Genomic DNA, 26,168 nt, shown 5'->3' on the forward strand with positions numbered 1-26,168 from the left:
CACCCAGTTCAGTAAATATTTATTGATTAAAAATATAGTCTAATGGATGAGACATATGAAAGTGGACAATCAGATGCAATTTAATAAGTGCTACTATGGGGATAAAGTCAAGGTGTCATGAGTCAACTGAGGAGGGTGCCCCGTGCTGCCTTGGGGCATCATTGAATCATTCTGGAGAGGCCCAAAAGGCCATTGTGATATGATAGGTATCCATTGACTAGGAGGTTGACTTATGAAGAAAGTATGCTTCTGGTCTTAGAGATTCATTTGTTTCCCAAATACACATTGAGATCCCACTATGCATCAGGCTCTGTTAGCACTATGGACACAGTGAACAAAAGAAATAAGATTCAGCTTACATGGCGTTCTTATGCTAGTAGATAGATTTTGATGTTTTTGTGGATTAGGTTTTGTAAATTTACATTTGGAAGAGATTGTTTCGTTTTGCAATTTCTCTCTCCCTCCCTGTCCCCCTTTGTTTTTTTTGCTTTTTTTTTTTTTTAAGATTTTATTTATTTATTTGACAGAGAGAGACACAGCGAGAGAGGGAACACAAGCAGGGGGGAGAGGGAGAAGCAGGCTTCCCGCGGAGCAGGGAGCCCGATGCGGGGCTTGATCCCAGGACCCTGGGATCATGACCTGAGCTGAAGGCAGTCGCTCAACCGACTGAGCCACCCAGGCGCCCTGTTTTTTTGCTTTTAACTGGGAGCTTCCAAAATAGTATTTATAGCTTTAATTCTTCGAAAAGTTTAAAGTTACCTTCTTCAAATCTCTTCTGAAAGACTTAATGAAATGAAAAATAGCTAGGTTCATGTTGGTAAGCTTTTCATTTGTGATTATTAACATGGAATCCTTATATCAATGTATTTTAGGAGTGGGAAGCTTATGATTGGCTTGAGACTATTAAACATCCTCAAATTCTCAATGCTTTTTATGCTAACAGATCTCACCAGAAAATGCTGATGATGATTTTACAGGAAGGAGAGACGTGAAGTTGGCTATCTCTTCTTAGTGGGTGATTGTCACTCCCATCTCCTTCTCCCCAACTCAGACATAAGGTTGATAGAAGTTTATTCTCTTGTCTTGGAGAATGAAAACATAAGACCTGCAAAATAAAATAAAATTAGAAGGTAGTTTTAAACTACCCATAAGCCAGTAATTCTAGCAAAATGAGCCTTGAGAGCAAACCTCTTTTGACAGGGCATGGGGGATGGTCTATTTTGAACTAGCAGTACTGAGGGGACATTCTGAGGACTGCTGCGGGTACTGGCTATTGTATTCACAAAGACTAGGGAAAAAGAAGACTGTCTTCAGCAGATGAGTAGAAACATTGACTGGCTTTGAGATGAGTAATTGCCTTACTCACCCATACAAAAGTTTCAGCCATAGAAGTCCTCCTTTAAGCAGAGCACAAATAATGCATGATGCATACTTAATGCAGATCAAGTGTAACTTACCTTGGATTTATTTAATTATTGCTGGTCCATGAGGTTTCTGAAGAATAGCTAGAACACTACCTTACTGCAGATTTAAATAAAAGGCCCAAATCTCTGTTAATTTCTTTTTCTTCATTGAATAGTGTGTATATATAATATATATATGTGTTAGAATTTGTGATAACCAACACAGGGTGGTAAAGGAGTTCAAGCACACATACCCTTAACATTTCCAATTAAAAGGAGCATAGAAATATTAATTATCACAGTGGAAATATAATTTGTTATTTCTTTCCCTCTTAAATACCTATATGATTCTTATTAACATTTTAGTGGCAAGAGCGATAAAAATAATTAAAAGCACATTTAGTTCCTGTTCTGCCCCATTTCATTAATTTCTGCTTTTTTTTTTCTTTTGAAGAAAAAGTTGTATAATTGATGTCTTAGCTATAGCTGCCACTTTATGATATTAAATTTCTGTATGTGAAGAGGGAATTAGATTTTCTCTTACATGCATGCTGTCTTTGATACACATACTGTTTTTAAATGTTAAAACGTGGCTGTATTTCCATTCCTACTATTTAAAAAGCAGAGTTGGAAAGTTTTACAGTGAAGTGAATGCTTACTTTTCAAAGTTTATTATGTTTTATTTTTTCAGAGTTCATATGTAATAGATATGTACTAAATAAATGTGTCAAAAAATTAAGTTTTGAGCTCTATCACATGTGACTATTTCAATTTAATATCTGTTTTGACTCCTGAAAAACCCTAAGGTTTTTCAAGTTGAAAGAGGTGAATTTTGGGGCACCTGGGTGGCTCAGTCGTTAAGCGTCTGCCTTCGGCTCAGGTCACGATCCCAGAGTCCTGGGATCGAGCCCCGCATCGGGCTCCCTGCTCGGCGGGAAGCCTGCTTCTCGCTCTCCCACTCCCCCTGCTTGTGTTCCCTCTCTCATTGTGTCTCTCTCTGTCAAATAAATAACATCTTAAAAAAGAAAGAAAGAAAAAAGAAAGAAAGGGGTGAATTCTTCCTAGCCACCAACTTTCCCTCTAGCAAGTCTTACCAAGAAAAGGCGCTTGATCCTGAACAGAGGGCTTTGCAGATTGGACCCAGTGCTGACTTACTGGGAAGGTTTTTGGCTTGGGACATGGTGGTGTACAAGTGCAGTTAGTTAACATAAGGGGATCTAGTGAAGTGTCAAATGTTCCCCCAGATGCTCAGCAGCATCTAAAGGTCAGCCATGTTTGAAGAGCACATTAACAATACTGGCTTTGAACTTAGCTGGAAGCTGGAGCTACATTTGTTCTTTTCAAGCACTCATGTTTTGCCAGTGGCTTTACTATTTTTCTTAACCTTTGTTTGGAATCTTATTTGACTACTGAACTGTAACCTTTAACCCCCAGAAAAGGCAGCAAATTAAACACACCTTGTTCACCTCAAAGAGATAACAAGGAATGAGGTTTTCCTCAGTTTGGGGTGACGGGGTGGGGTGACATTCTTCTGTCTTTCACATTTAAGTTCTTCCTGATCAAAGTCTTTAGGGAAGAGTCAACATACATTGGGTCTTTAGCGTACAACATTAGCATCCCCAGGGACCTCTCTCTTTTCTGGAATCCTATTGCTTGGAGCATCTGACACTGCAATATTGAATTTTTAAATTTTTTTTCTGTCTTTTTTTCCCCCTAATGTTTAATAAACTATTGCCCTTCCCAAAGAGATTGTCACTTATTTGAATCAGTGAGCTTATCTGGAGTCCTTCCTCTCTTCCTTTGTCCCTTCTTCCTTTCTTTTTCTTCTTTCTTCCTTTCTTCTACCCTTCTATCTTTCATCCAATATAAATTGACATCTACCTTAGCAACAGGCTGAGGTCATACTTATGCTTCATAAATGCATGAGTTTATTAAGACTTTATAGAAGTCTTCAAACTGTTTCAAAGGACCTACTTTTCCTGACTCACTGACAGTTAATACAATCGCATGTAGTTTTTTTTTACACTTCAAATTTGAGAGACCTGGTTACAATACTTAAGTTTATGCATACTTAACAATTTATGAACAGTTTTCACTGGCATTATTTCTTGAAAGGCTCACAAATATATACAAGTTTGTAATATCACCTCTATTTTCTATGTGAACAAAGTGAGGCTGTGTCTCATCTAGTAGATAGGAAAGTGGGAATGGGTTTTGTGACTGCTCCATGCATCAGACTGTGCCCCCGATGGTGTTATTTGGGTATACACTGCTATTTTGGTTTGATGCCTAAGAAAATGAAAGCTTTACCTTAAATCACACAAGTAATTATTAACATGGGCAGACCAGGCTACTTGGTTTACTGTTTTCTATCCCTCTACAATGAATATTTCACGCAAGACATAGATAATCTATAGTTAAGTTAGTTTTATATCACACATTGATATAAAATTAGTTTTAAAAGATAATTGAAAATTAAGAATTGAAATTCTGAAAGATCTTCAAGGTAAAGGGAAAGATTAAATATTAAGCCAAAAAATGATTTCTTAGTTTGTTGCATTCATATATTCCATAAATATGGGTACCAAAAACTGCATGGGGCAATGCAATACAATGAGAAATGACTAGATTCTTCCCTGCTCATAGGCAAGAGGTTAAAGTACTAAAAACTTTAGGAAGACTGAACCTTCTCATTTTCTGAAATCAGTTTCAAAGGTGGGATTGTCTGGCTTGTTAGCAATTCATTCCAGGTAATCAACCATAGAAATTTAGGGCTATTGATCCAGTTTATAGATCACTGAGCTTCTTTTAGTGCTCATGTACCACAAACATACAGCCCCCAGGATGAGTTGATGGCTACACTGCTGGAATGTCTCTTCTCCTTAGATTTCAGATGAAGATAACTAGCTCAGCTCCTAGTCTCCATGTGGCTGAATGCATCCCTCAAGATGTAAAGACCCTATTCTTAATTCTTAGAGCATAAATCTGAGCATACAGCTTCAATCTAAATCTTTTGTGACCATTTACTATGTGCTGTGCTAGGTATGGAGCATACAAAGATGGGTATGAAATGGTCTCTTGACAAGGTAGAACTCATTTGAGACTAAAACTTGATTTGGTAAATAACAAATACAGAAGAAGATAACAAAAGTGATCGTTTTGTCTCAGGCACCACTAATGGGGTCCATAATTACAATAGATTTGGTCAATTGTGTATGTACTAGAGCTAGTAAGTAGGTAATTGGAGACTGAAATCCTGATGTACCGGCTACAAAGCCGCTAAGTCTTAATGCTTCCACCAAATTCCTCTGAGGCCAAGATGGATCATTTTAGCAGTTCCAGAACTATATCACTCCAGGGCTTAATTTCTGTGGTTGAGGTCCTCACACTTTAGTGTGCCAAGGAAAGATGCCCAGGAATCATGGAGGGTTTGTTAAAATAACAATTGCTCAGCCTTTCCACCGAAACTCAGTAGGTCTGTGGTAGGGCTGAATAATTTGTGTTCCTATAAGCTCAGAGGTGACACTGACCATTATGTGAGTAGCTCTGACCTAGGGGAAAGTCTGTCAAACTTTAGCATAGAGCAGAATCTTCTGGAAGGCTTTTTAAAATAAATTACTGGGCTTGCCCTGGCCATGGAGATTCACAAGGTCTGGGGTGAAACAGAATAATTTTTATTTCCAACAAGGTTTCAGATACTGCAGTATCTAAAAGTCAGCTTCAGACTGCTTGTTCATGGACTGCACTGAGCTAAGGAACTATCTAAATGGATCAACGAAGCAACCTACTAAGAATCCCAAGTTTAAGAAATGTAAAACCTTTGATCAAAATAGGTGCTTCACTTACCGTGGAGTTCTCATCAATGCGATAGAAGAAAGTGACAAACTGTGAACGGCATGAATCTAATGGACAATTTTAAGAAGCAGTAAGTACTGTAAGTAACAACTGATTATGATACCTAAGAAAGGCGTTCTCCTACAGAAAGAAAAGTAGGTTGCTTGAAGGATACAGTGATGACATGTAGCAATCTGTCTCCTTAGAGATCAGTTTTTTTTTTCTTTTGAAATAGCTTGTTCAGGCATTCTCTTTTTAACATTAACATATAAAATTGCTAGAAACTTTGAATGATATAAAAAGTGGAATTGGACTATATCACTAGAAATACTGTTCATGTAGAGCACAAAGTTGGGTCAGGGCCAAGCGCTGGAGAACTCTTCAGTTTTGAACTAAGCCCCAGAAGAAATCAGTAAAGAAAATGGAGACATGGCTAGCACTGGGGGATTCAACAAACAAACAAATAAAACCAGGAGAATGTGGTGTTCTAGGAACCAAGAAAATATTTTCCTGGGGGTGATTTAATGATTAATGGATGAGAATGCTGCTAAGAAGTCATATAATAGGAAAATAGAAAACTTGTCCGATTTGGCACCATAGGGATCGTGAAGGCATCTCATTTGAGTGTTGTGGGAAACCCCAAGTGTCCTTCCTTACAGAAAGAAGGTATAATGAGAAAATGGATGTCAAAAATAAACAATTCTGTTTATGTGTTTGTGTTCATAGATCTTTTTTCTTTGAACTATAGTTTCTAAAGTTTTTCTTATTAATGTCATACTTTTTTCATTAGCACAGATTTAGATTACCTTTCAATATCTGGCTTCTGTCTTGACTTTTCTTTGTTTTAAAATTTTCTATTTTCATGTGGTAATTTTTCCAGATGAATTTTAAGATCATCATCTCAGTTTAAAGACACAGAGTTCTGTTGGGATTTTTACTGGAATTACTTTAAATATCTCTGTTACTCTAGAAAAATGAGCATATTTAACATACTGAATTTTCTTTACCAGGAATTTAGTGATTCCCTTCATCTTTCAAGTGGCCTTGATAAATCTTCCAGGAAAATCTTGTGGCTTTCTTTCTTTGGACATTAAAACTTTCTAAAGTAATTTCGTATGTATCTGTTGCTATTGTGAATTCTGTTATCTACATTTTTAAACTTGTGGCAAAATATGTATAAGATAAAATTTCCCATTTTAATTATTTTAAAATGTATAGTTCTGTGATATTAAATATATTCACATTGTTATGCAACCATCACCACTGTCCATCCCCAGAACTTTTTCGTCTTCTTAGACTGAAACTCCATATACATTAAACAATAACTCCTTCTTTCCTCCTCCCTTAGCCCAGCCCCTGGTAGGCATCATTCTCATTTCTGTCTCTATGAAAATGACTGTTCTAGGTAACATTTATAAGTATTTGCATGCCTGGAATCTTATAATATTTGTCCTTTTGTGACTGGATTATTTCACTTAGCATAATGTTTTCAAGATTCACCCATATGGTAGCATGTGTCAGAATTTCCTTTCTCTTTAAGGATTTGTAATATTTCATTGTACATATATAACCTATTTTAGTTTCCCATTCATCCATTGATGGACAGTTGGGTTGCTTCCACTTTCTGGTTATTATGAAGAACACTGCCATGAACATGAATGTGCAAATATCTGTTCAAATTGCTGATTTATTATAGCTCCCATCATCTCTCTTTGGTTACTATTTGCAGGGGATATCTTTTCCATCCTTTTGCTTTCCTCTCTGGTGTGTCCTTGGATCCAAAGTGAGTCTTTTGTAAACAGCATATATTTGAGTCCTGTTCTTTTTGTTCCCCCCTTTATCCATTTTGCCAATCTGGTGTTTTTTTGTTTTTTTTTTTTTGATTGGGGTGCTTGATTTCTTTACTTTAAAAATAATTAGAGGACTTACTATTGTCATTTTGTTTGTTTTTTTCTATGCCCTACAGATTTTTGTCCCTCATTTCCTTTTTCAGTACTTTATTTATGTCTAGTTGGTCTTTTTCTGTGAAGTATTTTGATCCCCTTCTCATTTCCTTTTGTGTAAATTTTAAAGAATTTTTGGGGAGTTATCATGGTGATTATATATTATATCCCAAAGTTATAACAATCTAGTTTAAATGAATACCAACATAACATCAGTTGGATACAAAAAGTCTTTTATAGGACTATCCTTCTTGTGTTATTAATGTTATAAATTACTTCTTTTTATTGTATACTCATAACCTTAACATGCAATTATTATTATTTTTTTATGTTTTTGTTCTTTAAATCCTGTGGAAGACTAAAACGTGAAGTTAGGAGCCAAAATTGCAATAGTACTGTTTTTTATATTTGTCCTCCTATTTATCATTATGGAAGAAGTTTGTGTCTTCATATGGCATCAAGTTACTGCCTAGCATTCTAATTTCAACTTAGACTCCCGTTAGTATTTTGGGTAGGGCAAGTCTAATAGCAATAAGCTTCCTCATCTTATGTTTGTCTGGAATGTCGTAATGTCTTTCTCTTCTTCAAAGGATAGTGTTGCTTGACATAGAATTACTGATTTCTTTTTTCTTTCAGCACTTTCAATATATCATCCCACTGCCTCTGGCCTGCAAGGTTTCTGCTGAGAAATTCTCTGATAATCATATTGTAGATACTTGTAAGCAGTGAGTCACTTTTCTCTTTATTCTTTCAAGATTCTCTTCTGTCTTTGGTTTTTGGTAGTTTGATTACATGTGTCTAAATGTGGTTCTCTGTGTTTATTCTGCTTGTAGTTCATTTGTGCTTCTTGTGTTTTGATATCCATGTCTTTCCTCAAATCTGGAAAGTTTCAGTCATTATTTCTTCAAATAAGCTTTCTGACCCTTTCTCTCTTTCTTCTTCTGGGATTCCTATAATGTATATATTGATTCACTGGATGGTGTCCATTAAGTCCCTTAGTTTCTGTTCACTTTTCTTCATTCTTTTTTTCTTTTTGTTCTTTCAAATGACCAGTCTTCACTGATATTTTTTCTGATGATTGAGTCTGGTGTTAAATTCCTCTAGGGGGTTTTTTCAATTCAATTATTTTTCAACCCAGAATTTCTGTTTTTTTTTTTTTTAATTTCTGTAGTTTTATTGATATTCACATATAGCTTATATTTCATTTTTCTGATTTCCTTTAGTTCTTTGAGCATATTTCAAACAGTCGTTTTAAAGTCTTTCTCTAGTAATTTTGAAGGCTTTGCTATTTTACAGTGGATTTCAGGAGATTTATTTTGTTCCTTTGAGTGGACTATTTTCCCCTGATTCTTTCTATTCCTTGTGATCTTTGCTGAAAATTGGGAATTTGAAAATATTGACACCTCTCTCAGTCTTTGTAGACTGGCTCTAAGCAGAGGAAGATGGTAGCTAATTAGTACAGTGTGAAGGCTCAAGATCATCTCAGATCTTTTTGCAGCATTTGTCTTCCTTGTGTTTGTGTGTGCACCTTCCCCCCAATTCCCCTGTATATATGCATGTTTTTAAATGTCTTAATTTCCCCAAAAGTTTCACCCATGCCTTTTCTTGAGGCCTTAGGTGTTCTATGTTCCTCTGCCTATAATTTCTTGCTCTCATGTTCTGCATGTCTGTAGTTCTATGCAGTTTTCATCTACCATGGAAACTACCTCTGCCTTTCAGGGCTTCCAACCTGAGATCCAATATATGTAGCCATTTTCACTGATCTCCAAACCAGGCAGGACAGAAATGAGTCCCTCAAGTAGCCCACAGACTGTCCAGAAGGTGCAAACAAGTTCCATTCATTTCCTTCCTTTTGAGGGAAAGAACTGGGATTGGGCTACTTCCTCTTGACCATGCTTCACTGTGTAAGGGGCAGGGGGAGGCTAGGGCATTAAAGAATGACACAAAATTTCTTTTTGAATGTGGCTTTTTCTTGACCGGGCTTTTGCTTGGTTGCTGCAGAACTTTAACTGGTTTGCAGAGCTCCCACAAACTATTTTAATCAGTCTATAGTTGCTTACTTGGTGTTTATGTGGGGAGAATGAGGGCCTAGAGCTTCTTAGTTTGCCATCTTGCTTATGTCTGATCAGTTTTTTTTTAATGCTATGTTTTTTAGTTGTGGTTTTGAACCCTAAACATGTTCAGAGTCATAGATGCTCAGACAACCCCTAAATCATAATAGAAATTTAAAACTATCTCTGCATAATATATTGATGATACCTGTCATCTTTGTTTTCTAATTTAATGATGATCTATCTAGGAGTGTGTCACCAACATCATAATTATTGAGAGATAAATGTCAAAGTATAACTGAGATAATTGCTAGTTCTTTTATAAACAATTTAATGGCGAACAAATAAAACCAAATCAGAATTAAAAATAATAAAGCAAATAGCACTAAAATACTCTACTTTTGCATATCTAACAAGCTTCCATTATTGTCTATGTATCATGCTATGCATAACACTGACTCAACACTGCTTCAGATACATTGACAGCACAGAACTATAACAAGAATAATTATGAAAAACAAAATTGTGATCATTTACCAAAAATATACACTTTACTTAGCATAGAGTCCTCTAACTGGAGAAGCATGATGAATGAGAAAATTGTGAATGGCCATGAATATAATGGAAATTTTCAGAAGCATTAGGCATTATAAATATTAACTGCAAATTAGAAATGAGAAATAATCTATGATTATATTTTTATTGATATTCTTAATATGTTCTAGAGGAGTATGGCTGTATCTCCTAATATTGGACAATATTTCATATTTAATGATTGTTTTATTAAGCTCCTGCATCTAATTCACTAAAATTTTATTTGGTAAATTGACATCTATTTTTATTTAAATTGAGTTGAAAATATTTTATGTGCTATACTTTTTAGGCATAGTATTGAGGCAGTGTAGGAACTTAATAAAATTTGGAATTTTTCCTTTAAGTACACTCCAAAATATCATAAATGGTACAGGAATTATCTGTTTTTTGGAGGCAAAACTCTGGGCCCTTTATTTTAGGGGAGATCCTTAAAAATTATCACAATTTTATTTATTGGGCTATTCCATGTTGTAAATTTTGTCAGTTATTTTTGCTGGAAAGAAAAGAAATGCACACTCTGTTGAACTTTCCAAATACCTAAGTGTGTATTTTTATGCACACTTCACTGTAAAAAATTTCCTGTGATTCTTTTTTTCATTCCAGATTTTGCATAGTTATGTAATCTCAGCATATCCAGCACCTCATTTTTTTACAAAATGCTGATTAGATATTCAAAGCAAATTTTTTATATCAATAAGGAAATTAAAACTTCTCTCCTCATTTTCCATAGAAAAATTTTGTAATTTCCTGCTTTATCCTTATTTATATAACCTTGTATTATATTGGTGGGTTAGCAAAATCTTCATTAGAGTTTTTGCTTATTGCTTATTTTAATTTGTATTCCTAGCTGCATCTAGTGTAATATCTTATATTCTAAAATACTCCAGTATATTTTGTTAAATAGGATTGTTTAAAGATAAATGGCCATCTGTTGAATCCCTGTATGTCAAGGTTTTTCAAGACAAACTCATCTAACCTTTTCTTAGGAATGATATAAAACCATTTTTCACCAATTTTGAATTTTTCCAAGGTGTCTTTAAAACTCTTAACTCTAACATGCTATATTTTTTAATATCATGAAATAATATGGAACATTTGAAAGTATTTAACTTTAAGATATTTTCTAATTATTCAGTAAAAATGTCTGGATTGTTTCTAACCTATTCATTGTTGAGAATGTGAACACAATGAGTAAAGTAAAATTGTTTAAATAAAAATAATTCAAATTTTCAAGCTTTTTAACAGAAAATGAACTGGTCGAATGTGTTGTCCCTGTTTTTTTTTGTTTTTTGTTTTTTGTTTTTTTAATTTAAGACATTTATTTGAATTCATTTCAGAAAACATTAAACAGTCTGTTTTTGTGAAGACTTAAGTACATCTGATGGTTTTGAAGTGATAAATATAGGTAAGGGATAAAATAAAAGTGAAAAGTTGAGTTTTTGAATGGTTGGTATGGCTGTGTTGAGAACCAAACTAAGAATCAGTGTATTAAATACTAATACTCTAAGCCTGGAAATCTAAGTTCACCTTTTCCAGTAGCAATAAAGACATTTTAAAGAAACTTCCCTGTGGTTTTCTGATAGTAGACATGTGGTAGGAGAGAATCTATTTTTATTAAAACACACCCACACCTAATCTACAGATGTAATTTAACATGATTTTTCCCCTTGAATCTCCCTCTAAATGTTATCACTTTCTGAGACTATTTCAATATAGAGGGATCATATTTCTTCTCATGGTGCATATGGAAGCAAATACATTGCAGTTGTCCAAGGGGAAGTACAAGTCGAATACTGTAAGTTAAAAAAGCTCTCAAATTTTGATATGCTTTACTTTTTTTTTTTTTTAAAGAAAATAGAATCAGTTTGGCTCTTTTCCCTTATTTTGCCGAAAGAAATGACATATAAATCTTGATTTTTTTTTTTTGCTTATGTATTTTGCTTATGATTTCCAACACTTTTTTCTTTGCACTTGAACAAATAAAAAATGCATTTGGATTTTGGCAAACTCTGTATATAGTGGACAGCCTTGTCTCATAGACTTAACTGTTCTCTGGAAAGTGATGAGTAGATAGGCAATAGATACAACATGAATAGCTAGGTTCCAGCTAGGATCTAGCTCTCCTGTAGCATCAACACGTCTCTAGACCATGACAGCACTGAATATTATCTGGAATTGAGCACAAGTCTTTCAACTGATGCATTCATCATCCACTGGAGGACTGATTTACAAAAGCGGCTTTCTATATGGATTATTACCTGTTTGTCTTTGTATCTTTAACGGTACTCTTAAGCCCATCCTGGGAATAAAATATCCCAACATTGACTCTGTTCTGCCTCCAGAACATCTAGATGACCTCATTGCAAACTCCTTAGCATGTTTTCTCAGGTTGCTGCACAGCACCCTACCTGTTTCGTGAGCCTGGCATGTGCACTTGATTGGTTTCAGGTAGTGGCTTGTAGGAAGTCATTGAAAAGCAAAGTCAATTAGAACCACTTCCCACAGCAGTATAAATTATCACGTTTTTTGAAGAGGATGTTAACTTGAAGATTGGCAACTGCATTTTGGAAAGCTAGCATCAGATAAATGAGCCTAAAATTAATTGCAGTCAAATTGATCTTTAGCAAGTAGGTACATTTTATAAGTTTGCTATTAATGTGTATTTGACTAATGGTGCTATATTTCTGTCCCCTTTTGGGTTTCCATTTATACTACTTAATTAATTGGGCAATTATTTTCTAAGCACGTATTAAAAGAACCAGAGATTGTTAAGTGGTCTGAGTAAAGTTGTCTAAGATGTCATTCTTACTTTAAACAGATAATAACTTTGACAGGGATATGATGGCTTTTTATATATGGCTTTAAGCATTATCATCAGAACCACCACCACCACTACCATCATCATTATCTTTATCATAGCTGCTATTGTTACAGGATTTTGTGTCCCCTTAGTGCCCGCGGTTCTTGGTCACGCTGCTTCGAAGAATGAAGTGGTAGACAAGAGGAAGAGTGGTGGGCATCAAATCAAAGTTTATTGAGCAAGAGTACAAAGCTCCCGGAGAGGGAGGGGGGCCCAAGTGGGTTGCCTCTGGAGTTTCAAAGTGTAGTGGTTTTTATGAGCTCTTTTGGAAAACTATCTTAAGCAATCAGGGTATGCTGAGTCTTGCCAATCAGGGCTTTGGTCACATATCTGTCTACCTATTAGGTTAATGTCCATGTGCTGATGGTCCTTTTTTTTCTGACATCTGGGGCTTAGGTCTTAACTACCCCTTGCTAATGATATTGACAAATGTTTTTATAGTTAATTTTCTTAGTTTAGACGTTTTGCAGAAGTCATCTCTGTAAAGGCTGCAGAGCAGAATACTAGTGTGGTCCTGTCTAAGCTCCAAAACAGGATGTGGGTGCAGTTTATTTTAGCTGTCCTGACTCCATATTTTCTTGTTGGGGACCCTGGCCTTGATTACTGTCCAACTAACTCCTAACACTATAATTCATTCATTCATTTTAAAATTATCTACGGCATACCTAGTATGTGCCAAACACCATTCACAATGCTAGGGTTGTAGCAGAGAACAAGATGAACTACATTAATGACACCATGAAGTTTCTATTCTGGAGAGCTGAGAAGGATAGAATGAACATTTAAACACCTTAATATATATTCTTAACTAGCTTAATATGTTATTATAGATACATGATTAAATATGACATGTGATATACCTAAAATGATAATGCTATGAAGAAAAAGAAAGGGGAGTGAGAGAATAGAAGGGATATGAAATATTATTTCAGAGAGGATGGTCAGGAAGGAGCATTTGAGAGGAGACTTGAATGTAGAGAGTGATCTATATTAAGTGTGTTGAGGAAGAACATTCCAAGCAGTTCATTTAATGTGAACTTTACTGTACCTAAAAGTTTTGTCCCAATAATTAGTTTTAATACTTACATTTAAAAATAATTACATTATTATTCCATTTGTTCAGATAAAACAAAAAATCTGAGGCTCAGAAAAATACATCTTTGCAATCTCACAACTCTTAAGTAGTTGAAGTGGATTCAGCCTATTGGTACAATGTATTTTAGGCATTTTTTTTTTTTTTCAGAGGAAGGGAAATCATATTTGGCTTGCATAATTAGGTGAAATTCCCAAGAGGAGAGCCATTAGAGCAGGATGTTGAATGATTGACAGTTCCTATAAGTGGAGGCATTTTAAAGGGATTGGATGGGGAAGAATTAGAAAAGAAGGTGATTTGAAGGTTGAAGCATCTGAGGCATGTGTGCCAAATGGTAATCAGAGCGGTTTGGGGTTGTGTTCTTTTTCAAAAGGGATCAAGCTGGATGAGGAAACTGGAGCTTGGCTATAGACAATTGTTATGCTAAATTCTCTCATTTGCATTTGATTCTTTAGTTAGTATAGGAACATTAAAGGACTTTGTGGAATAAAGTGACAGAAGTGAAACTATGCTTTAGAAATATTGCCATGGTAATAGAATCTAAGTCTGCAGTTCCTAAACAGATTTGTAGATGCCTTGGGCATTGATGAGTCATCTTAAAGGAGCCACACATTCTTAGGTGCATCACTTTATGAACAGAAAATTTTTTTTTTACTCAAATGTGTTTTACCGGGGCGCCTGGGTGGCTCAGTTGGTTAAGCGACTGCCTTCGGCTCAGGTCATGATCCTGGAGTCCCTGGATCGAGTCCCGCATGGGGCTCCCTGCTCGGCAGGGAGCCTGCTTCTGCCTCTGACCCTCCCCCCTCTCATGTGCTCTCTCACTCTCATTCTCTCTGTCTCAAATAAATAAATAAAATCTTTTAAAAAAAAATGTGTTTTACCATTTTAAAAATGGTGTATTTTCCCAGTCCGCCATGGGTGGGGAAATATAAATTTATTTGAAAACATTACAGAATTCAGCATAGCTTTTCTTTAATCATGAATTTTGTCAAATAAAAGGTAATAAAGTACAACTATTATTATGTTGGGGTCCAAATCGTTTTTTGATTCATCGATTTATTTATCGATTCATGCATTTATCCTTGACATATTTATCTTTAGGACACCATATTAAAGTGGTTAAGAGCCAGAGTTTATGGACTGGCCCCTGAGATCTCCCACTTATTAACAGTAAGTGGATTTTTAATTAATCTCTCTAAATCCCATTTTTGTCATCTGCAAATCTATCAAAATAAAAGTAATCTCACCTGACTTTAATGAGGATTACGAGAGATTATGAATATAAAGTATTCAGTATAATACCAAACACATAGTAAGATATCTACAGCATTATTACGGTTAGACAACATTTGGTAGATATTACATGGCTACATCCTATTCAAAAACTGGAAAGTACACTCAAGTCATTTCTTTAATAATTTGCCTTGTGTCCAAGTGTATGGTACATGCTGGATAACTAATTTGTGGAAGCATACCCTGAATGCCCCTATTAATCACTGTTTGAGAATATAGAGATCCTATCCTCCTTCTGTATTCTCATCAAGCAGAATGTACAGAAGAATGTGTTGTTCAGTGTTCAAGGTCAGAGGCTCTGGGGCTGGCCAGCCTGGAGCATCTCCTTTGTAACAGTGTCCACATGGCAGGCCTTGATCTTCCTAGGGCTCTGGCCATGCAGGGAAGGAGAGGCAACAGATAGTTGCTAAGGTTAGTTGCTGTGGTATAAAAACTTGGTGCATGTAGATCCCAGCAGTGGATACTTGTCCAGTTGGCCATTCCTGGATTCCCTGTAAGTTTTCCCAATAAACCTATGTCTCTATCACTTACTGGTCCATCACTTGCCCTAGGTTTAGAGTCTGCTAAGGTGAGGCTTCATATCAAGTGCCAGGGAATCAAGATCAGAATCAGTAGATTTAAAATTATAATTTACTCTTGATTCTTTTATTGGAGTGAGATGTCCGTTATTATTAGCTTATACATTTGACCCTTGAACAATGTGGTGGTTAGGGGCACCAACCCCAGCATAGTTACAAGCCCATGTATAATTTTTGATTCCCCAAAACATAACTACTTATAGCCTACTGTTGACCAGAAACCTTACCAGTAACAATAAAGAGTTAATTGATACATATTTTGTTATGTGTATTATATACTGTATTCTTACAATAAAGTAAGCTTGAGAAAAGAATGTTAAAATCATAAGGAAAAGAAAATACATTTATAGTAATAAACTGTAAATATCTGTGTAAAAGTGGACTTGTGCACATCAACTATGGAGATTCTAACCAAAATGCAATAGAAATAGAGGTGTTGAAAAACGAGCATTAATAAGTGTGGAAAAGAGGTATGAAGTCAGTCATGTTAAAAAGAGTAGAATTGACCTCTGCTGGATTTGGTCCATCAGACTGAAAGACAAAGCAGTTGATCGCAGAGGGGAAAAACAAGAACAAAATACCTCCCATGCACGTTCTCTTCTTGCATTTATTTAGGGTCTAGTTCTTTATGTCCAAAGTGTTTATGGCAGAATTGAATGCCAACATCACTACATGAAAATTTGCTCACGGTTTTAATCTGTGAGTCACAGGAACCAATTTATAATTTATTAAATGTTTGCTGTTCTATTTATCTTTGTTTAAAGCAGGACTGCTCTTGTTGAGTGATTTGTACACACATAGTGAGCTGGATAACTATATGTTTTGTTTCATTTGTCTTCAAATCGCTTAGCTAGTTTTGAATAAAAAAGGCTTTGTTGGGAGGGAGGAAAAGAAACTGGGAGATGGGAAGAAAGAAATGAGAGATTCAGTGTTTTATAAACTTCATTGCAAAGAAAATCTGGCATTCATTTTAATTCAGTGTGGTGTTTGCTTTGCTTTGGTGAATTATGCTCACACATTTCTAGTCAACAGGGTAGAACACAGATCATCTGAAAAAGAAAGCTTTATGTATTGTGAGAGATGTTCAAATCTCTCCTCCCCATCAATCTTATCTCCTTGCCAATATTAGGCATGCTGCCTAGGGAGAGGATGCTATCAACCATTGATATAGAAGCACTCATTTAATTTAGTTACTATATCCTGTTGATTTTTATGAGTGGTGGGGGAGCTGTTTGAAAAGGACCTGTTGTGTTGACAGATGTGCCCTGCTCTGCAGCTTGGGGCATTTTGAATGCTTTTCCCATCTCAAATCTTTTTCCCCACTATCCAGTTAGAAAAGTAGTCCACAGTGCTTGGGAAATACTGGTATCTAAATCTTTATTGTAGGTTCTATTGTAGTAAGAAAAAATGTAAGTGGGCGCACTTTATTTCCATAATTATGTTGCAGAGTATTTTGGCTATTGTCCTAGTGTTTATAGTCAATACCTTTTAATGCCGTCTACATTTTGGACAGCAGGCATAAAGCTCTGTTGGTTTATCTCTTAGAGACATAAGATTACCCCCCAAAAGATAGCCATTTATAATATATGCACCTTTGAATAATTAAGTGAGCTACCAAAGAGGAAAACAATCCTAATCAGCTTTCAAACTGTGATTGTGCCATGCATTGAATCATCCTTTATGAATACATTTCTTTTGGAGCATGTGTAATTATGAACCTTTTTTTTTTCTATCTCGGTAGGAACTGGGAAGTAACAGCCCTCCACAGAGAAACTGGAAGGGGATTGCTATTGCCCTGCTGGTGATTTTAGTTGTATGCTCACTCATCACTATGTCAGTCATCCTCTTAACCCCAGGTAATCTGTCTTTATTCCTCTCTTATGATGGTATTGTGGATGATAATTTCACATTCAAATGCCTTAAGAGGGTAGTCATATGTGGTATCTTAAGAACATTAGCATTGGTTGGAATAAAAAAAATGCATAACCAGACAGTTTGCAAATGGCACAGTAATTTTGTGGTTCACATATCATGCGAGATATTTTTGGGAAGCTGAAATGTAAAATATATACATCGAGAATGCCAAGGAGATCTTTAGTCTCCATGGCTACTTAGAGACTTACTATGTTTGTCAGTTAATAAATGCAGGGGACATTTGACTTCCATTGTACGTTGAAGATGAGGGAGTGGAGTCTGAAGTCCCCATATGGAGGTGATAGCTCAACTGTAATGAGGGTGGGGAGGGAGGATTTGAGAGACAGGGTTTGATCAAAAGAGAATGAGGTAAGCCTCTAAATGATTCTTCTGTTCCTTTCTTTCCTTTTAGTTTTTATATTCCCAGTTTCCCCTTGTCTAAAGAACATTGCCAAATTGCCCTTGCAATGATCTTTAAATTGTGTCCTTTACATTAAAGAGTTTAACACTAATATATATATATTAGTGTTATATATATATATATATATAAGTTAGCAGTAGGCTTAATTCTTCTCTGGGGATTATTTCGGTACCCAAAAGTTTTACTGCTCTTTAATAGGTGCTAATATTGGAAGACAGAGAAAGTCTGATGACTTTTAAAACTCCCCAAAATGTCTTCCAGGAACAAATGCATCTGGCATGCTGCTATACCCGCCCACCTAGCTTCCTCAAAGACTGGACACCCATAGATTGCTCAGGATTATAAAAAATAGGATTAAGCTAGTCCTCAAATCAATTGATATAATGAAGTCACAGCCTGTTGTTAAATAATACGTATTTACACTTCAGTTCTTGCCCCACTTTTGTTATTTACAAGGCCTTAAACACATTGAATTTATTTCCTCATGTACAAAATGGGATTAACAATAATAGCTCCCTTTCAGAGTTATTTAGTCAACTAATTATGGTGACTAATTATACAAATGACAGTATCGATTGCGCCAATGTGGTACTTTGTGAAATATACCATCTTTGTAAAAATATTGGCTTTGAAATGTATAAATTGCCAAAAATAGTTTGTAATTATGATTTAACATATGAAGAGATTGAAAAAGAAAGAAATCAGGAGGGAGGGAAGGGGAAGGAAAGAGAGAGAGAGAAAGAAAAGAGAGGGAGGAAGGAAGAAAGAAAAGGAAGAAAGGGAAGAAAGAAAAAGAGAGAGAAAGAAAAACTTCCCTGATAAGAGCTGACTTATCCAGCATTCTCTTCAGGAGCCCTGTCTTAACTGCCTCATATGTCCATCTGCAAGACAGTGTAATTGAGCAATGTGATGGCTCTAAGTTGTTGCTGAATGCCAAGAATCTTTGTTAGAGGAGGATGAGCTTATGTTCAACATAGTGTTCCGCTTAAAGAATTTTAATGTAATTATTACAAAATGCATGCCTTGGGTATACTGCCTTCTACTGGGGACTGTTAACCAGGTGGAGATACTGGTGCCCTGATGCCTGTGTGTTTCTCTTAAACTTTCTTCCATCTGATTATAGTAGCTTTGCCTGCTGATTCATTTTCTCGGAATTTCTTGTTACTCTCTGAGGCCATTGTGATACTTTGGGGTCCTTTGAGTATTTGGTGTAAGCCACTTTATAGAGTTGGCCACTGACTAAATTAAACTTCCTCTATCCAGCCGTTTCCGTGTTGTTCAATATCAAAACAGAGTATGGTCGAAATCAATTTGTCATGCACTTACTCATTTTTTAAAGCAAGGACTTTGGGCAAGACACACCTTGGTTTGAGTTCTGGTTCTATAATTCCCTGGTTTTGTGAAATTGGCCAGTTATTTAAACTTGTCCACCATTCATTCATCTGCATTATGGGTGCAACATGCTGTGCCAACTTTACAGTGTTATATGACGGACAGATGACATAAAATAATTCAAGTGTTTAGTGTCTAGCACTGCTCTTGCTATTCCTCTTATTATTGCTATTCTTCAGTACTTATTGACCACCAGACACAACGCCCAACACTGTGTTACATGAGGGCGATTTCTAAGAAAAAATGTAAAGTCTCTCCGGAATCTAGATCTTCCGTAATTTCAATTTTAAATTATGGCAGATGGAAAGGGGCTAAATATTTAATCTGGAGTCAGCCTTTCAGTGGTCTGTTTGTTCAGTCATTTATTCATTCATCAATAAATAATTATGGAGTTCTTACCACATCCCAGGTGCTATGGGTAGTTGGCCTTGCTCTCTCCTGTTTTATATCCGTCACCTTGAATCCCTTTTCCCTAATGACACAAACACACGACAACCACACATCCTCAACCCAAAGACTTAATTTCATGTGAGATTAGTCATATGAATGGAAGTAGAAATTATTTTTAGATTTATAGTTTATTAAGTACATTTAATATACCACATGTTCAAAGGTCTATGGTTTTTACTGTTATTTTGGTCAGGAATAACATGATACGAAAAATAAAAGTCATTATGCTGGAGTGGAAAAAGTATTGCTATAGGAAACAATTAAACTGCATTATGCACTCCTCGTTTATAAACTCAATGCCACCAAAGACTTGGTAAATTATAAAAATTGATGAAGTAGGTAGGTGTAATGAGGGTGGGTAGGAATTTACTTGAGTTATGAACAAGCAAATACGAGCCTAGTTACAGGGCCTTAATGGTGGACTCAAACTGAACAGCCTAGTGAAATATAAGGTCAGGAGACCAACTGTTTGTGGTCTAAGACTTGAGTCATAAGCCTGGAAGCAGTTTTAGAAGTTATGTAGTCTTACCTTCCTCATGAGACAGGGAAAAACCTGAGATTGCTTAATCTAAAATGTGCATCGAGACCATTAGTGTAGACTCTTGATTTAGCAGGTGTGTGTGTCTGTGTAAGTCTGTGGTCAGACTCTAGTCTAATTACATCATGTCTTCCTCTTCTGACTCTCAGGTTTAAGACCCCTCAGCTGTGCTAGAATAGACCCACAAAGGAAAACCTCCAGCTAGAACGATAATGTACAATACTTCCTTCTGTTGTTCCCTTTGTCCACCGGTAGCCTCTAAGGTCAACTTTCTAGGTAAAACTACTCAGGCGCATGGAAAGTTTTAACCAGGAAGGGGAATCTGTGTCATGAGGAGAAACTTCTGATTGAGAAATTATTCAGCAAAATACTAGACCTTGAGGACTAAAGGCCAACTCTAGAACAATCTTTCCAATAAGGGTGGGGGTCAAAAATCCATATGCTTTTTTTTTTTTTTTTAAAGATTTTATTTATTTATTTGACAGAGAGAGACATAGCGAGAGAGGAAACACAAGCAGGGGGAGGGGGAGAGGGAGAAGCAGGCTTCCCGCTGAGCAGGGAGCCCGATGCGGGGCTCGATCCCAGGACACTGGGATCATGACCTGAGCCGAAGGCAGACGCTTAATGACTGAGCCACCCAGGCGCCCCAATCCATATGCTTTTTTAATGAAGATTTTATTTATTTATTTTAGAGAGAGAGCACACAAGCAGGGGGAGGAGCAGAGGGAGAGGGACAAGCAGACTCCTCCTGACTGTGAAGTCCTTTATTTTATTTTATTTTAGAGAGCAAGAGAGAGAGAGCAGGAGCAGAGGAGGGGCAGAGAGAGAGGGAGAAGCAGACTCTTCGCTGAGTAGGGAGCCTAATGTGGGACTCGATCCCAGGATCCTGGGATCACGACCTGAGCTGAAGGCAGATGCATAACCGACTGAGCCACCCAGGCGTGACTGCGAAGTCCAATGTGGGACTCAGTCTCATGACTCTGAGATCATGACCTGAGCCAAAACCAAACCAAGAGTAGGATGCTTAGCTGACTGAGCCACCCAGGTGCCCCTCCGTATGCTTTTTATAGCTATATAATAACCCTGGGCAAATCACTTACCTAATTTGACATTAAATGTTTGGTTGAAGAAGGGCATTTTTGGTTTAGCAGACTATGAAGTATCTTTTGAAGTTTCTTACAGCTCAAATATCTATAATCTAATATAATAATACTAACAACAATAGCAATAATTATGGCTTGTTTGGTAACAAATGTAGCAACAGATTAAATCTGGTGAGCTCTCACACCAAGTCTCTTCTACTTTGAAAATATATTTAATGGGTTGTTTTTCAGGGGGGACGGGGGACGAAAGCATATAAAAAGTTATCTCCTCTAAGAAATGATTTAGAAATTGTTTTGCTCAAAATAGCATCACATTTTGGAGGTAAGTGCTAGGGAATGCAAGCCTATAACCAGAGAAACACATGTTCATTGTGATTTTGGTTTGATTGAAAATTTTATTACAGAAGTAATTTGACAAAGGTGTCTTAATTTCCAAGATAGTCAGTGACTTCCCTGCCTGGTGAAGAGAAGCCCTAATTATTTTTGAAGAGCAGGTTAACCATTCAAGTATTTCTTTAATAAGTAACTATTTTTGAAAGGAACAAATTATTCACTTCATTTTTTTTTTATTAAAGGGCAGACTTATTTAGATGCATTGATCAAGCCTACATATTTTTTTGTTGTTGTTGGTACTGAATCAGTTTAAAGAGAAAAGAGCACCCATGCTTATGTTCAGAATATGTAACTCAAAGATCGGTATTTATACTCTACAAATAGATGAATGTACATCCATGCCTAAGTTATGGAGACTGGTGTTACATAGCTATGCATGCCCTGTGCAGTCTCATATTTACATGGAATATGTAGAATGAGAATGATCATGGTCCGTAAACATTTCATGCAGAATGCACTTACACGTTTTACCTGTTTTGAGAGGAGAGACATGTATTTTATAAATCAGGATGTATTTAGAGGAGAATATTCTTTAAGCTTTCAATATGGTTGCCGTATTGAGATAGGCACCAGTGTGGACTATGTCTGGTACCCCAGTTGTCAGCAACAGTGGCCTGCTGCCCTTTGGTTGGTGTATCTAATCAGTCAGTGTCAAAACAGGGTCATCAGATTAATTTACTACTATGGCTGACTAAAGACAAAATTGTAAGGCACTGAAATTGTGTCTTCATCATTAGCTCTAGCTCTTTAGAACAATTTCCCATTCCTTTAGTACCCTCTTCAGGTAAGCATCCTGAGCTGGTCTTTGCAGGTCTAACAGAGCATAAAAGAAAAGAAGCATTCATATCTAAGTCATTAGCATTCATGTATAAGTCATCAGGACTCTGCTTGATCCCAGTTAAACAAGAATTTAATAGGGATCGTCTTGTTCCACTATATGCATGCCTTTATTTTCACTTCTAGAAGTATATCTGATAGTAAGAATTTTACACTAATTTCAGATGCCATGTTGGGAAAGAATTTAGACATGTTAGATTGCCACTGTGGTGTTAATGGTTAGGTAAATCTTTATGTCAGTTAAGGATTTTGATACATGAAGTTATGTTCAAATCATTCACTAGAGCCAAGATTTAGAACTGAGGAAGCTGAGGGAACCAGAGAAACTTAGGCAGCCTTATCCAGAGCAATAAAACAAAAACTAGGAGCTAAAACTTAAGGGAGTGTATCTGTCCTTGAAGGAATGCCAGCTTACATTTTTCAAGGAGAGTGTATAATCCTGTCATTTATTCCTCATAATATACCAACTTAAAGAAAGTGCAGTTTTCTAGGTAATACAGCTAAGGTCAGAAGAATTTGGATAACGTAGGTGCCTAGTTTGCGGAGAAAGTATTGCAGAATGAGGGGTTACATTTACCTCCATATCAGATTGACTTGACTTCAGGCCCTAGCCTTGATAGGTGCTTGAAAATAAGACTTGGAGGAAAAGGATTCTTTCTTCCTGTTTTCTTACACATCAGTTTTTTTTTTTTTAATAACGATTTGACCCTTTGAAAGGAGGCTTACAAAAGATTAATCTGTTCCTACTTAGGAAAAGAAGAATTTTCTAGAAAGCATTTGATAAAATAAGTATTTTATTGGAATGGTGACAGCTGATTAGTTATTGTTATGCAAAAACTCAAAATGAATTTATTGTCGTTACTATTATGTTCTACCACAACAATCGCTCCTGGTTATTGTTAGTAAAAATGTCATGTTATATTATGTTGCAAGCATTCTCTTGGCAGCTGCAATTTAAAAGGTGTCATTTAAGCATCTGACCTGTGTTTTAAAATGTCAAAGCAACAACTAAACCATCCCATAATGCTTTTATGAGAGGGAAATAATGTTTTACAGATTTTAAGATTTGCATTACTCACTTGTAAACATCAACATCAACCAAGATGCAAATTGTTTATTTTGTTGAATTAAAAAAAGATGTATTGATAGGCATAAGCTAAATTGTCTCTGCTTGTTTTCCAAGAACAGCACAGGTGAACCCATTTGAATATAGTATTACCCAGGCATAATCAGGCTGCCAAAGGGAAAACAATGACAGATTCTAACAGTTTCCTCCTGGATAACATGGGTTATTGTTGCTTTCCTAATAGATTTCTCTCTCCTGTTGAATGAAAAATAATTTTCTCCGATATTAATAAAGTAAGAACAGTTATACTTTTGTCTTTGCTTTCCGATTGCATTTACATTTAAGTCAAATTTGTTCTTTACATAGTCTCATTTTTTTCTATTGTCTAATCAGATAAATAATGGATTTAGCTTACATTATGGTGTGTTCAATTTTATAAGTCAGTAGACAGAAGAGAATCTGTTTTAATAAGCAACATTTATTAGCTGCTTGTTACAAGCCAGATACTATACTAAGTGCTTTGTTTGCACTATTTATCCTTACACCACTAATGTGAGATAGATACTATTAATTTATGCATATTCTACATTATTCGGTTGAGTCTTACAAGTTAAGTAAATTGTCTGTCACAGAACCAGAACATGGAAAAGCTGCCTCAATCTCCCAGGGCTTTTTGATTCTAGCATGTGTCTTAACCTTTGAAATATAGGGTAAGATATATTATTGCACTCATAGAAAGTATAGACAAGAAAAAAAAAAAAGAAAAAAAATGTGCTCTGCTTCATTCTCACCCTGATTTTTTAAATAAATGAGTTGATGCTGTATCTTCTTTAAATGGAAGGTATAACAGAGAAGGAATAAACTGGGGTACATAAGGGGAAAATGGGAAGGGAGTGGCAGAAGTAGTCAATTGAAAATTATGCATGTAAATTCTGTATGAATTTTTATTTCAGCTATTATGTTTGGGTGTTTTTTTTTTTTTTTTGGAACCTCAAATACCCAGGATAAAATAGAAGGCCACACTTTCTTCTCTAAACCACATTGTACAAAAATTATTTATATGTCACTTACAGCTTTAAATATTTTGTCATATTTTTTCATTGAAATATACATTTTAGGAATAAGATAGCCTCGCCTCTAAAAATGGTGGGAACAACATAGCCTGATCCTTGAAAAGCAAAGTTTCCTTAAAAGAGGGAGTTGCATTCAACTGCCTGTCCTCCTGGAGGAAGAAAGTCAAAGCTTTTAGCATACATTTGCCTCCTGTGTTTGTGGAAGGGGTTATTTTAATATGCAGTTATTTGCTGGGGAATTTATCATCCAGCTCCTTGTCTTTGAACTGTAACTTAAGCTATCCCATTCCAGAGTTCATTCATTAGGTGTAAAAGGAGACTCTATCTGTAAAAACTAATAAACAAAACAGACAAATAAAAACCTTAATTAAATAGCCCTTTAAACTAAATAATATCCCACTTTCTGCCATTGTTCTGGAAAATGAAATTTTAGCTGGAACAATTTCAATGAATGTTCATTGCTTTGACCTGTTTTCTACAATATTTTTCTTGGTCTAAGATTGTTCTACTGAGTTTAGAGCCCAACTGAATAAACTCTAGAAAAACTGAAATCATTGAAACGAGACTTGGAAAACATTTTTAGTTATACGGAAGAGTGTTCCTTAAATCTGTGCATCACAATTTGTCTTTTGCACAGGGTATAGAAGATCTGTGATCCTAGACTCACAGCTCACCTTGTTTCTCCTGGGGCATCATCTGTAATTATATAACAGGGGAACAAAGCCAGTAAATTTACTTTTTTATATAGATTATAATTCAACATTTAGGAGTTCTAGTTACTCTAATTACCTTATCTTTCCCAATCACATTCATTATCTTTATTCTCTGATTCAAAGCCTGGTGTTGAGAACAATTTTAATTTTATCAAAATGCAATTCACAGTGTGCTTGGCTGACCCAGTCGGTAGAGCATACAACTCTTGATCTCAGGGTCATGAGTTCAAGCCCCACATTGGACATACAGCCTACTAAAAAAAAAAAAAAAAAATGAAATTCACATGAAATTATCAATTTTAAAATGAATGATCCAGTGGCATTTAGTACATTCACAATGTATGCAACCACTACCTCTAGCTGCAAAGTATTTGTATCACCCCAAAAGGAAACCTTATGCCCAGTGAGCAGTTACTCCCCATTTTCCTCCACCATCTCTGGCAATCACCAATTTGCTCTTTGTCTCTTCAGATTTACCTATGTAAATATTTCATGTGAGCATGACCAAAGAATATGTGATGTGTTATGCCTGACTTCTTTGACGTAACATAATGTTGTAGAGATTCATCCATGTGTCAGATATTAGTACTTCATTCCTTTTTATTGCTGAATAGTATTC

At 35.9% G+C, this 26,168-nt stretch overlaps 1 protein-coding gene across 1 annotated transcript in view; it reads left to right on the forward strand.

The window, feature by feature from the left end:
• Positions 1-5,282: 5,282 nt before the first annotated feature.
• Positions 5,283-26,168, forward strand: part of DPP10 (dipeptidyl peptidase like 10) — a 513,620-nt gene continuing 492,734 nt past the window's right edge. The window contains exons 1-2 of the mRNA XM_035008166.1: positions 5,283-5,328; positions 17,391-17,505. Of these exons, the coding sequence (XP_034864057.1) occupies positions 17,481-17,505 (25 nt within the window). The 5' untranslated portion in view covers positions 5,283-5,328; positions 17,391-17,480. The remainder of the gene's footprint in view (positions 5,329-17,390; positions 17,506-26,168) is intronic.

Source organism: Mirounga leonina, unplaced genomic scaffold (assembly GCF_011800145.1).
Source record: "Mirounga leonina isolate KUSES-001 unplaced genomic scaffold, KU_Mleo_1.0 Mir_151, whole genome shotgun sequence".
In the NCBI taxonomy this organism is placed as follows: Eukaryota; Metazoa; Chordata; class Mammalia; order Carnivora; family Phocidae; genus Mirounga; species Mirounga leonina.